The following is a 14,714-nucleotide window of genomic DNA, read 5'->3' as shown; positions in this document are numbered from 1 at the left end:
CCTTCTGATCGGCAAGTCCTAGGCTCTGTTGTTTAACCCACACTGTAGGGATAGGGAACCATTTTCACACACCCCAGGGCCACATGCCCTTCTGGGCAATCTTACGGGGGCCAGAAGTGGGCGGAGCAACAAATGCAAATTTTACACAGCAGGCCAGTTTCTACACACAAGGACACTCTTCCTCCCTCCCTCCAGGCAAGCAAGAAGATTACCAGAGTTCAAGGACACTTTCCAACCAGGCCAAAACACACCAGGGGAGTGTAGCTAGGCTAGCGATGGGAAGAGTTCAGAGGGCCAGAAAGTGAGTCCTAGAGGGCCACATTTAGTCTGAGGCCTGCCAGCCCTTGTATGCTGCTCCTGATATTCTCTTTGCCCTGGCAATCGCCCTGTGCAGATCTGGAACACCTTTTTCAGCGGCCGCTACCTGATCCTCCTCATGAGCATCTTCTCCATCTACACCGGCTTCATCTACAACGATTGCTTCTCCAAGTCGTTCAATATATTTGGGTCTTCCTGGTCTGTCCGCCCCATGTACAGTGGCGGGAACTGGACGTAAGTGGCGAGCTGGGTCCTTGTGAGCCAACCTAGATGCTACCCTAAATGTGTGATGGCCGCAGAAAACGGCAGCTGCTAATAATAACAACAATAATAATGATAAATTTATTATTTATACCCCACCCATCTGGCTAGGATTCCCCAGCCACTCTGAGTGGCTTTCAACAGAATATTAAAATACAATAATCTATTAAACATTAAAAGCTTCCTTAAACAGGGCTGCCTTCAGATGTCTTCTAAAAGTCTGGTAGTTGTTTTTCTCTTTGACATCTGGTGGGAGGGCATTACACAGGGCGGGTGCCACTACTGAGAAGGCCCTCTGCCTGGTTCCCTGTAACTTGGCTTCTCGTAGCGAGGGAACCACCAGAAGACCCTCGGCGCTGGACCTCAGTGTCCGGGCAGAACGATGGGGGTGGAGACGCTCCTTCAGGTATACTGAACCGAGGCCATTTAGGGCTTTAAAGGTCAGCACCAACACTTTGAATTGTGCTCGGAAACGTACTGGGAGCCAGTGTAGGTCTTTCAAGACCGGTGTTATGTGGTCTCGGTGGCCGCTCCCAGTCACCAGTCTAGCTGCCACGTTCTGGATTAGTTGTAGTTTCCGGGTCACCTTCAAAGGTAGCCCCACATAGAGCGCATTGCAAATGTACTGTTGTTGTGTCTCCCTCGCCCTTCCACAATGTCTTCTGGAATATTCCTTGGGTTGCAACCATCCTCATTTCCCTGCCCCACACCAGCAGTGTCCAGGGGTGCAGAGCAGGAGCAGAGAAATAGTGAGGGGCAAACTCCCTTTGCCTCAATTCAGAACGGGTTTGGCTAATGCAAAGTGGTTAGCAATGTTTTGGGGTTTGGGTTTGGTGTTACTGTTTCTTCAAGCATCAAGCAATGGGGAAAGCCCATCTCACTCCCTTGGGAAACCTAAGCAAATCACGTTTCTCTCTTCATCCGTAGGGAAGAAATTGTTCATAAGTCAGATACCCTCCAGCTGGATCCGGCAGTGGCAGGAGTTTTCTCTGGAAACCCCTATCCTTTTGGAATCGATCCGGTAATCAGAACTCCTCCTGACATTCATCTGGCAGTGGGTCATGGCAGAGGGAAGAGGGGTGATCTGTTGGTTGGGCCAATCTAAGATTTCTGGGAAAATAACAGATAGTAGCAAGTAGCAGATTGGGGTAGCCAGCTTTGCTTTCTGTGTCTTTTTAACAGCTGAAGGATAAGCAGAAATTCAGCAGCTGAAGGGTCTAGCCCAGGCAAAGGCAAACTTGGCCCTCCAGATGTTTTGGGACTACAACTCCCATCATCCCTAGCTAACAGGACCCAGTGGTCAGGGATGATGGGAGTTGTAGTCCCAAAACATTTGGAGGGCCGAGTTTGCTTATGCCTGGGCTAGCCTTTGCTGCATTGCTGTGCTGGGGAAAAGATTTTGCTTGCTGAATTTCTACCTGCCACTCAGCTGATCAAAGTATAGCACTGTGTCCATGTCAACTTCTCTTGGAGGCAATTTAGTGAGATGCATTTACTGAGCCTTCCCCAACCTGCCATGGTTGGATTGCAGCTCCCATCAGAGTTGGCAAAACACACCATGTGGTTGTAATGTTACGTTTAATGAAATTCAAAGTTTTACTTGGAAATTGTTTGTATTGGAATACATGAAATATTTTAGTGCAGGGCAACTCAGTAATGTACACTTCCCTCACATCCAATTACCTGGAATGAATTACTATGCAATGAGACTTAACTCCTGAGTGGACATGTGCATATATTTATGAATGAGCTTTCTTCCCTGCCCCTCCCCATAAGGCCTCTATTACAACCACAAAACCATTCGGTTACAACAACGTCAACGTACAGTTATAAAAGGAAGTGGGGACAGCAAAACCCTTCCAACCAGAACAGAAATAGTACAGATTGAACAAAAGACCTTAATCGCTGAATGCCAGCAGTGAAGTGGTATGTCTTGGGCATGTAAGCAGAAGATGTGCAAGAAAAGTTAGATCCACACCTCTGTGTGGAATGACTTCTGCAATTCAGGGGCTGCCACAGAGAAAACACTCTCCTGGGCTGCCAAGCCCCGCGTTTCCAAGGATTAGCTTTTAAGGGGGGGAAACAATGGCACTGTAAATTGGAAATGTCAATCTGCATTCTGCATTAACTGATGCTGGTTAACATTTTAGAAATGGAACAATGGAGTAGCGAATTTCCCCCCATTTTCTTTCCCACATCATTGCTGCCTCCCATCAAAAGAACTCCACCTTGTTGAGGCTATTTGAAGCAAGCAGGAGAGAGCTTCCCAATTAACGTCTTAATGGTGTTGGCCAAGTATCTGGTCACTAGATGGCAGCCTTGGTTGCAAGTAAACCCTCCTCCTTGGAGACCCTTCTAGCGGCAGTCATACAGCGGCAGACTTTGGGTGGCGCTGCATAGGCCTCATCCTGTTTCAGTCCATCAGTCATATTTGCCTATTTCAGCCAGACTGGTCCATAGGTTTACCAAGACACAAACAGTACAATTGAAAACAGTGGAGAAACATACACGAGGAATATGCATTCAGCACCTCCCCTCTCACATGCTCAGTGAATGCTAGGATAACATCACCAGTGACTGATTGTGTTCAGCATTAGTGGGAAAGGGGCCCTATGAAGGGAATGTGTGAAGCTAGAGGCAGGCCCTTCTGCTGGCAGTGATCCTGTCATTCATCAGGATTGGGGGGCGAGCGCGGGCGGTGAGGTCGAGGGGCAGAGATGGGAGGACCTGTCAGTTTCTCTTCTCCCCATTTCTCGGCTTTCTGGTCTTAAATTCAGTTCTCTGCATTTCTGAGGCAATTTTGCATTTTTTTAAAAAAATATATCTTCACGAAAATCAGTTACCGTTTTGGTACGAATTTCTCCTCAAAGAGACATTTTTGTATGCAGTTTTGACTCACCTTTTTACAAAGCAATTCCCCCTAACATCATTAATGCAATTTTGACTACTGCATTCATTTTAATACGCACTTTCCTTTAATATATGCAAATATTGGAGACCTGCACCACAAAATTCAGATAAGCGCAAATTTCAAAGCATATCTGTGTTTTGGTTTGCATACTGTTTTGGATTCAACCAATTTACTTTTAAATGCAAATCAGATTGAATTTCTCCCTAGTTTGGGGCTATGATCCCTCACGGGCATGTACATCTGCAGGGTGCTTCTGCCCCCAAACCCAGCTCTCCGTTGACCTTGCTGCCTCCTCTTCGCCCCACTCTATCCTGGTTCTGGAGAGCAGCAGTATTGCTGCCAGAACAGCACTGCTACAACACCCACCCCATGCTGCTCCCATCTCAGTGTCCAGGATGCAGGGGGTGGCATGGATTGGATGAATGGCACTTCTTTTAAGATTAGAGGGGTAAAGCCTTCTGTGTTTATAATCTCGTGGCCTGACAGGCCCTTACTTACAACTTTCATTATGTTCACATGTCTTCTTTCCTGTTTCTCCAAGATCTGGAACATTGCAAGCAACAAGTTGACGTTTTTAAACTCCTACAAAATGAAGATGTCTGTTGTCATGGGAATCACACACATGGTCTTTGGGGTAATACTCAGTCTCTTCAACTACATGTAAGTTTAAATGTCCCATGCTTAATTTATATGTTGCTTGTTGTAGTATACAACTGTGATTCAATTGTAGGTTTCCTGAACTGGAATCCTTTTTTTTGCTGTTCTGCCTTGGAGATCTTGCTGTTTCCCAGGCCCAGATGCCTTGGTTCTTCATTTGTGATCTCTTTGCTCTCCCTATTTTCATTTGACCATATCTTCAGTGTCCGTATCCCTCATGTAGGAGAATGTTGGGCTTCACTCCTCAGTGTTGCTGAGAGACTGAATTAATTAAACTCTGCCAAGAGAGGCTCCCTTAATTACCACTCCAGACTGACCAGTATTTTAAGATTGCAGGAAGTAAAGCTACCTTCTTAGTGATTTGGTCAAGGCATCAGATTGGAATAATGACTTGCAGTTTCTGGAGTTTAAAGGCTTTATTCATGCAGGAACTATTTGCAAGATGGGTGGAGACAGGAGAGAAATAGCAGACATCTTTTCTGGAGGAATAGCAAACAAGACGACTCAGCTTTTAGGGGTGGAGTTAACTTAAACAGAGGGGTTACAAGAAAATTCTGGCTAGATTGCTACATAAGCAGTGTCCTCTGGTTGTTTAAAACAACACATGCATTAATTAGAACCTTAAGAGAAGGAAGCATACTGCTTTCCTCCAACAAATTCTTCTTCTTCTTACAAACAATCACCAATCTCCATGTTGTTGAGCACTTTCAGGAAGGTGAAAGCCATCCCACCACCAATTATCATCTCATTGACTTGATCCAGTATGTTTGGGGTCAGCTGAATCTTATCTTGAACTTCAGCACTTCCAAAGATTGGTAGGAAGGGTCACTCTGGACTTTCTAGAGCAGCCGTTTTTCAACCTTGGGTCCCCAGATGTTTTTGAGCTACATCTCCCATCATCATTGACCACGGGCCATCCTAGCTAGGAATGATGGGTGTTCTAGTTCAACATTTGGTGACCCAAGGTTGAGAAAAGCTGCTCTAGAGCTTTAGCAAAATATTCAAGTTCTTTCTTTATCAGGAAACCAGCAGCTTTGAGGTAGATTGAACCCAACCATGGTACTGTGAGCTCTCTGTGTAGTTCCGAAAGCACCAATGATAAAATCATCTCCTAGTTTAGAAAGTGATGCTCTGAAATCATCTACCTTTGCTGAATCAGCCTTGATTCAGTATCTTCCCCTTTCCCTTCCTCTTCTGCATGGAATCAGAGGTTTCCCTGAAGAGTGACTGAGCTAGTTTCAGGATCAGAATCAGCTGCTTCCACCTCTGAACCCACACAGTCTTCCAGGAACAAGGCATCCCTGTCAAAGTCCTGCGGCTACAGGTTGCAAGGAGAATTTCTCAGGCATAGGAACTCCACCAAATCACCCCAGGTGACTCATCAGTACCACAGACCTATCTCTGTGGTCCAAGCAATGCTTGATGGTTGGGACAGCTGCCCTGAATCTCTGGTGGTTGGTTAATTTGTTGTCCTTCATTGGGACATTGAAGTCAACCTGCATGACCATGTGCTTGCCCTTCACGTTCACATTGTACAGGATGGGCTTAGTAGAGAGACTTTTTCTCAACAGAAGATGCTGGCTCAGTCTTGCTTGACCAAACGATTGCAGCCTCTTCTTCCTCCATTGGGTACAGTTGAAAAGAGCAATCCACGTGTCACTTGTTTTCCAAGTACTTTGCAAGATCGGTAGTATCTGGTACTTTGCAGAAGCAGGGTGTTCCTATCTTTGCTGGCCACAGTCTGATGTATTACAACAGAAGCACCTAGGAAGCAATCTGCCTTATCTTGGCTTCCTGTTTTTACTGACTGTTAGAAACGGTTGCACTAGACTTCATTTAAGCTGGCAAAAAGTGAGAGCAAGGCATATGTGGGGGGGGGGAGCCATTGAATATAGATGTATGTAAAGCTAACAATCAAGAAAGCTGGATTGTAATTTTATTTCAAGATCAAATCAGTATTATTTTGATCGGTTGTCGCGGGGCTCCTAAAAGGCCCATAGGCCTATTTAGTAATCCAGCACTGTCTGGTGGCTTCACCTTACCAGAATAAACCAACTGGTGATTTAATATGGCCCGATTGTCCTCCTTCCTTCCACATCATCCTGTAAATCAGCTTTCTCCAACAGGCTGCCTTCTAGATGTTGTAGGCCTACAACTCCCACCATCATCTCCATCTAGAATAGCCAATGGCCAAGAGGAATGATGGGAGGAGTCCAATAATGTCTGGAGGACACCACACTGTGGGACGCTGCTGCAAACTCTCTTCGCTTCCACACTGATGTTTTTTCCTTCTCTTGGCTCCTGTCTTCCCAGATATTTCAGGCAAACCCTCAACATCATCCTGCAGTTCATCCCACAGATGATTTTCATCCTCTGCTTGTTTGGTTACCTGGTTTTCATGATTATTTTCAAGTGGTGCCAATACGGTGTTGCTGACGCCCAAGACGCCCCAAGCATCCTCATCCATTTTATCAACATGTTTCTGTTCAGTTACAGTGATGAGACAAATGCTCCTCTGTATGTGCATCAGGTATGGTCTCCTTTCTCTTTTGCTAAGAACTTTGTTCTTGAGGAAGTACACTTTAGCCAAGCGTAGATTTTTATATGCTAACCTTTTTTTTAAATAACCGAGGGTGGGGTGCAGGTTCACAAATTAACTTAAGATAAAATTCTGGCTGAGACTGATGGGAGTTTTAGTCTAAAATATTTGAGGGGCACCAGGTTTGGAAGGCTGGTTTAGGGTTATTTTTGACTATTTGTCATGGACTAAGGAGGATTCAGAGTCTAATGTAGCTTAGGGCTGCCAGATTTTTCCGGACATTACTGAGATTTCAAAGGCAGAATTGATGTCCAGGGGGAATTTCTGAAAGGTGGTGCTTTGTCCTAGATCTTAGGCAATTGAAAAATTGTGGGGGTTTTTGTAAAAAGAAGAAGAAGAAAAGCTGCTGGTTTTTATTTTTGAAATATGGCCACCCTAATGTAGCTCTGTGTGTTGGAAACGGTATATTTTCCTGCTGTAGAGCCCTGGATCTGCCAGTACTGGAAAAGGGGTTCTTGCCTTATAAAAACGAGATGTTGAGAAAGCAGGCAAGCAGAGACTTCAGGTGAAACAGATAAACTTCATTTTGTTCAGAAAGCTTAATCTCAGAGTAATGAAAATGAGAACAAAACAACCCAGCCCATTTCACGACAGACTTTTATGTGCCCTGTAAATGGCACAGAATCACTCAGTTCCAGGTTACAAATTAAAAGTACATACATGAGCTTGCAAGTAGCAGGTTGGCAAATGCTCTTGATTTATGAGCACGCTCTTGAGGAAGGAGAATACAGGCAGCATGCATGGCAAACCATCTTAAATCAAAGCACAGTTTGAAAGTTGCGAAACATTTCCCCAAAGAGTCCTAATTAATCATGTTGGTAAGGCAGCTTCAGCGTTCAGTGGTTTCCCAGGGTATGTTTCTGTTTCTCAAATAGCAATTTCATTGATCTTCAGCCAGAATAGTTGAGTTTTTCAGAACACATAGGGCCATTTCTTTTAACAAAACTGTATTGCCAAATCATAGCTCCTTCCCTCAAGGTAAAATAAACTTCCTTACATGGGGCTCATCTGCACCATACATTTAAAGCAGTATCATACCACTTTAAACAATCATGGTTCACACACCCCAAGAATCCTGGGAACTATAGCGTGTGAATTGTAGCGTTCCTCCAGACCTACAATTCCCAGAGTTCCTTGGCAAGAGGGGTTGAGTATTAAACCACTCAGAATTGGAGCTCTCGGTGAGCCAGTGTGTTATTTTCCAATATCACAGCAGAATTGCATTTTTGAAAAAAGATAACTGACACCGAATTTTCCTTTAAGCAGGTGTGGGTGGGTGGTGTGTATTGCTTATCTAACTATCTTATTTCCTTCCTTCCTTGTAGCAAGAAGTACAAACCTTCCTGGTAATTTTTGCCCTGATTTCTGTTCCTTGGATGCTTTTGATTAAACCTTTCATCCTTCGAGCCAATCACCAGAGAGCTCAGCGTATGGTAAGAATAAAGGTCTCTTGAGACATTTGGCCTCCTGGCTAGAGGTAAAGGCAGTCTTGGGTTGAGTGAGATGAGCTGGAGATTTTGTAGCAAAGATTTGCAGATCTCATGGTTTGCAAGTCATTAGAAAACCAGGTTCTGAAAGCACTGAATTGTAGTACTGGAAGAAACCTTGTAATTCAACTAATCCAACCCCTTTCCAGTGGAGGGAATCTGCTGCTACAGCATCTGCGATAGGTGATCAACCAGACTGATTGGAATTGAAAAGAGGATCTATCAATTATACCAATCTTCTAGACACCCGGCTTGTGTGGATTAACAACAAAGGAAAAATGGCTGGCGCCTGTTTCTAAAGCACAGGGGTTTGCAATCCATTCAGCAGGAGAAAGCCCTATTAGCAGAGTTAAAACTCACAAGTTTATGCAGCAGCGTAGCATCAGTAATATATAGGCTATCCATTGAGGTGGTCTTAGCTGAAAGATGGTGGCTTAACCAATAGCTATGCAATAAGCTTCATTTTTGAACAAAAGGCTGAGTCCGCTTCTCTAACTTTCTGTCTGCTAGGCCGCAGTCCGCTCTTGCTCATATAAAAAGCAGCTTTCTGAATTCAGTCCATTTGAAAACTATTATAATGCAACCCAAACATTAAACCACTGGAAGAGACTTGCTAACAAGTGCCTGGTTCCCCTCCACCCCACCCCGCCACAATATATGCAGTATTAATTTCTTAGATGGGTGGTGATTCCATTCAAAGATTATTTTCACTGCCCTGTAATTCATTGTTTCGCCATCTAAAGTACATTTAGACATTCCCCATAGCAACTGACTACTAATGAGCCCATTTGTCAGCCAAAGCCTTATTCAATAATAAGAACCTTTTTTGTAGCTTGTTAAGATGTGAAATTGATGTCTGGTGAAAATTTTGACAGTGAGGCGACAGAAAAATGGATTGCCTGATGCATGTATATAGAAATCGGTTGATTACTGTGCAATCAAAGGATATAGTCTCTTTAAACCAGGACTGGGGAGCCTCAGACTCAGGGGTCAAATGAGAACCTCCTGGTTCCTCTATCCAGCTCTCAGGTTTCTCCTCAGGACAAGCTCCCCATCAGACCTTCTCCAGACCTAGCTTGACTGCTTCTGCCTGATTGCCGTGTGTGTGTGTGTGTGTGTGTGTGTGTGTGTGTGTGTGTGTGTTGAAAGCTCTTGTCTTTAAGGGGCTATAATGTAGCCAACTGCACTGAGGTAAGAATTGCATCTTGAAGGAGCGTCTCCACCCACATTGTTCAGCCCAGACACTGAAATGTCCAGCTCCGAGGGCCTTCTCACTGAGAAGTGAGGTTACAGGGAACCAGGCAGAGGGCCTTCTCAGTGGAGGCACCCGCCCTGTGAAACGCCCTCCCATCAGATGTCAAGGAAATAAACAACTATCTGACTTTTAGAAGACATCTGAAGGCAGCCCTGTTTAGGGAAGTTTTTAATGTTTGATGTTTTATTATGTTTTTAATATTCTGTTGGGAGCTGCCCTGAGTGGCTGGGGAAACCCAACCAAATGGGCGAAGTATAAATAATAAATTATTATATTATTATCCATTGCCCAGCCCACCCCTGGCAGGCAGGTCCTGGAAGCTTGATCACAAGAATTAGGGGGCCTTGGGCTGAATGGGGGTACCAACCTGTGATTTAGATGAAATATTATTATTTTAAAAAACTATTTCTGCAAAAAAAAAAGTCTTACCTTTTGCTGGATCTGCTCGTTTTGGAGACCCACGTACACTGACAAAAGTTGTTCTCTGTTTTGCTTCTCTTAAGCTGGCTTCACCTGAGCTGTCGGAGAGCCCCACTGGGGATATTGAGGTGGAGATCATTAAGTCTGACTATCCTAAGAAGCCAGTCCAAGAAGACCACAGTGATGGCGGTCACCATGGCGGGCATGAGGACCATGAGGAAGAGGTAGGGACAAGCAAAAGTAGGGGAGGAAGAGGTAGGGCTGGAGAAACTCCCCTATGGGGGAGGGGACATGGTTTCTGCATTTTGAGGCTTTTTAGTTAAGAAGAAAGGGATGCAGGAAATTATGTATGCTGTGGGGAAAGTGAATTGGGACAGGGTTTGTTTTTCTCCCTCATAGCACTAGAACCCGGGGTCCTCCCCTGAAGCCGATTCTACTGTTTTGCATATATTCAATAAAACAATCCAATGAACATTAATAAACTAACCATGCACTGATGTACAGTTACTAACATGAGACTGCATTTGTTTTGTTTTGTTTTTTTTGTTTATCAATGCGTCATGAAGCTGATTAATGTGAGCTTCAGGACAGACAAAAGGAGGCGCCTCTTCACACAGCATGTAGGCCACTTTCAGCCAAAGTGTTTGAAGAATTGCTTGCAGAGGTTATATGGCATCACTGTCAAAGGGCCGTTATCCTGTGTATATATATATACACACATCTATATAGCTAGAGATATACAAGCAGACACTAGCAGCTTTGTCTCCAACGTTGCTCAGGAATTCTAGAACACACACACACGCACACCATTGCAGATTTGAAAGGGTCTGTCTTAATTCAACATGGTGTCCAGTTGGATCCAAATGTAGATGAAAAGCCAACAGCATTAGTGTGATTAAAGAATGAAGGGAGTATTGGTAGCAGGTGTTTTGTTTGAAAAACAAATCCAAAATATTTAGCGGAGAACCGGTTATGTAGTTTTTAATTTTTTTTATTTATTAATTTTTAATAATACAGAAAAAGAGAAACGCACCCTACAGGTGCAAAAACATACAAAAATAAGGCGACTATTTACATACACATACACGTAAATACTTCCCACCCCCGTATCTTCCCACCACCACACCCTTTGACCCCCCCCCAAAAAAACATCTCTACTTCCTTATCTTATAGATTCGATACTATCATTGCAATTTTTAAATTTTGATCTTCAAGTTCTTCATGAATCATACCCCAGTAGGTCTTGGTTTTTTCGCAGCTCCACCAGATATGGAACAATGTTCCTTCCATTTTTCCATATTTCCATCATAAATTAGACTTCTGTTTATAAATTTTGGCAAGCTTTGATGGTGTTAGGTACCACCTGAAAAACGTTTTCTTGAAGTTTTCTTTTATGGTGTAGCAAGCGGTGAACCTAATATCTATACCCCAGAGCCTTTCCCACTGTTCCAAATATATCGTATGGCCGATGTCTTGAGCCCACTTTACCATCACCTCTTTAACTTCTTCTTCTTGTAGGTCCCAATCTAATAAGAGATTGTAAACCTTTGGTAATGTTTTCTTATTGCTTTTCAATAGTACATTGTGCAATTTCGATTCTTCTGTGCCAAATCCTTGGTTATGTAGTTCTTTGGGTGCTCCTGGCCACAATATAGATGTCATTTCCCCCCTTTAAAATCTCTTTCAGTTCAACTTTGGAGACGTCTTTGTTCACCAGGCTATTCACACCATCGAATATTGCCTGGGTTGCATTTCCAACACAGCTTCGTACCTTCGGCTCTGGGCGCTGAGCTTGGCTCATGCACGTGAGTTTTTCATTTGTGGTGCTCACTGTGTTTTATGTCTCTGAATCGCAGAGTTGGAAGGGAGCCTGACGATCATCTAATCCAACCTCTTGAAGTGCAGGAATATGCAGTTGTCCCTTACAGGGATTGAACCTGTTTTGGCATGGGATGAGAGAATACTAATACTAGGCATCTCTGCAGAGTAGGTGTTGGGAACCTGGTAACTACCAAGCATTGCTGGACTCCAGTTCCCATCAGCCCTTGATGAAACTCAGTCCAACAACATCTGGAGGGCCACAGGTTCCTCATCCCTCCCAGAGATTCTTTGAACCACCAGCAGATTATTAGGAACTCAGTGACAATGTACAAGGAAGGTCATACTGCATTCAACTAAGTTTTACTCAGAATAGAGTCATCGACATGAATGGATCTAACTTATCCATGTTCATTGATTTCAACAGGTCTACTCTAAGCAAACCTTAGTTGAATACCACCCACAGGCGCATTTAAGCTAAAAGTGAGCCTAAAGATGGGGAGTGTTTTTTCAATGTTTTGGGCATTGCCAAGAAAACACCACCACCCTTCTGGGGCAATTTGGTGGTGCTTGTATTGAGAGGAGGTTCACCCACATAGTCTGAGGGTGATCAGTGGTCCAGCTGACTGGGTTCAACCAAATGACTGATGCAGGGAGCAGTGCCCTCGCTCGGAGTTGGCTTTGTTCACTCTTGGTGATGTCATTGGAAAGCCAGTTCTGATCAGTTACAGAGCTGTGATGCCATCACGTTCAATATTGGTTGGGCGCACTCTTTAAGAACAGAGCCCTAGACAGGAAAAATAACGGCACTGGTTCATCAACAAAGAAAGTAGAAAGTGGCAGATATTGTTGTATTACAAAGGTTGAAGCTCCATCCACTGCTAGCATGTGGCCCCTGGGAGGTTGCCCAGAAAGGAATTCGGCCCTCTGGCTAAAACAGGTTCTGGCCTTCATGGGGGTGGGGGGAACAGAGGGGAGCTGTGACTTACTCTTATTAGGGGGATCTCCTGCCAGAATGGTCTTTATTGTCTTGCTGTTCATGGCTGTTTCTTGCGTGACATTTGCCTCTGTAATCTCTTCCCCCCAGAGTGGTGTAGTGGTTAAGAGCGGTGGACTTGTAATCTGGTGAACCGGGTTCGCTTCCCCACTCCTCCACATGCAGCTGCTGGGTGACCTTGGGCTAGTCACACTTCTCTGAAGTCTCTCAGCCCCACTCACCTCACAGAGTGTTTGTTGTGGGGGAGGAAGGGAAAGGAGAATGTTAGCCGCTTTGAGACTCCTTTGGGTAGTGATAAAGCGAGATATCAAATCCAAACTTCTCTTCTTCTCCAGAGCTCTCAGAGGTCCTCTGGGGCCAGGTGCTGATCATCTCATTCCACTCAAGTGGCAACTGGATAGGACTCATCGTAATCTTCGTCCTCTTTGCCGTCTTTGCAGCTCTGACTGTAGCCATTTTACTGATCATGGAGGGCCTCTCTGCCTTCCTGCATGCCCTGAGACTTCACTGGTAGGTAGCCTGGGTGCATTTGAGTAGGAAAAGGGTTGACAAAGAAATAACAAAAGGAAGTAGTTTGCAAATGTATCGCTGTGGTTTCCCCACATCCCCAGTTGGCTCAGTGATACTCTCCTGCAGGAGAGAACTTGGGAGAGTTGTGGCGTTTCTTGAAACGTTTAGTTTATTTACAATTATACAAGTTGAGCATAGGCGGAGGTGATCGGTGATACACATTGCTACCAAGGAGTAGATCTGCTACCTTATATCGGATCTCCAGAGAGAGAGCTGTATGCCAGCTCCCTCGGCCAATAAAGCGAGATGAGCGTCACAACCCCAGAGTCGGTCACAACTGCACCTAATGGTCAGGGGTCCCTTTACCTTAGGATAGAAATAATAAACTTGACCAGTGGTCCACAGACCTCAGGGGGTCTGTGTAACCCACCCAGTGGGTCTGTGGCACCATTCACATAACAAAAACTACCATAGCCGTAGGTAGGGGGGTCCATGGCTTGGCTTTTGAAAAACAAAGGACTGGCTTCTACTTGGCTAATTGAGAACTGCTGAGTTAGATTAAACTAACCACTCACTGAACACAGAACCCTGTTTATTTGACATACCTTTCTTTCCCCTTCCATTAGGGTGGAGTTCCAGAACAAATTCTACTCTGGGGCAGGATATGCATTTGTACCATTCTCCTTTAAAGCCATCATAGAGCGAACAGAAGACTGAAACCCACTTACAGCATGGAGATCTAAAACTTTCAAGATTGCTTCTCCTCTTCTTCCTAACTCTCAAGATTAGCTTCTTCCTCCTCCAGCCGCAAGGGAAAGTTGTTCAGCTTCAGGAATACTTCACAATATTTCCCTCTATAAACCATTGTAAAAACAAACAAACACGTGAGTCAGTGGTTTATTTAAAAAGAAAGATGTACCACCCAAGGTTTCTTTCACCTCTGCACTCATTTTGTTCAATGTTACTCTGCTCCATGCGAAAGGAATCTGCAATTTGGACCTAGCAAAGTCGTAAACAAGTTTATGTTCCATTTCAGATTGCAGGTATGGAGACACACACGATTGGATTCTCCTCCATACAAACATGGGGGGACTGGACCGTCTACATCAGTGGTTCTCAATCTGTGGGTCCTCAGATGTTGTTGGACTACAACTCCCATCATCCCTGATCTCTGGCCTTGCTAGCTAGGGGTGATGGGAGTTGTAGTTCAACAATATCTGGGGACCCACAGGTGGAAAAAGACTGGTCGACATAAAAGACTAAGGGCCAAGGATATGTTGCAATGGAGTTTCATGTTTGGAGCCCCTGTTGAAATTTTCTTTTTCTAAAAAGCAGCTGCAAGGTCAGGGCATATGGGGGATAGTGACTGACCCTCCTCAACAGTGACACAGATCCTCACCCACCCTTGGGGATCCATTAGCCACATGGGACTTAAATGTTTCAGCCTGCAAGCTTTTCTTTCTGTGAGTAATCACAATTGG

The 14,714-nt window shown here is 44.5% G+C and overlaps 1 protein-coding gene across 1 annotated transcript in view; it reads left to right on the top strand.

The window, feature by feature from the left end:
• The window catches only part of ATP6V0A4 (ATPase H+ transporting V0 subunit a4), a 32,874-nt gene extending 18,760 nt beyond the window's left edge, over positions 1-14,114 (top strand). Inside the window, exons 12-20 of the mRNA XM_081212247.1 lie at positions 395-552; positions 1,507-1,600; positions 4,032-4,150; positions 6,461-6,677; positions 8,072-8,179; positions 9,992-10,132; positions 11,596-11,713; positions 13,059-13,233; positions 13,860-14,114. Coding sequence (XP_081068373.1) covers positions 395-552; positions 1,507-1,600; positions 4,032-4,150; positions 6,461-6,677; positions 8,072-8,179; positions 9,992-10,132; positions 11,596-11,713; positions 13,059-13,233; positions 13,860-13,950 — 1,221 coding nt within the window. The 3' untranslated portion in view covers positions 13,951-14,114. The remainder of the gene's footprint in view (positions 1-394; positions 553-1,506; positions 1,601-4,031; positions 4,151-6,460; positions 6,678-8,071; positions 8,180-9,991; positions 10,133-11,595; positions 11,714-13,058; positions 13,234-13,859) is intronic.
• The last annotated feature ends 600 nt before the right edge of the window (positions 14,115-14,714 follow it).

The sequence above is a fragment of the Podarcis bocagei genome (genome assembly GCF_964188305.1).
Source record: "Podarcis bocagei genome assembly, chromosome: 10".
NCBI classification, from domain to species: domain Eukaryota; kingdom Metazoa; phylum Chordata; class Lepidosauria; order Squamata; family Lacertidae; genus Podarcis; species Podarcis bocagei.
The sequence above is the reverse complement of the archived record's forward strand: the minus strand, read 5'-3'. Positions and strand labels throughout refer to the sequence as shown.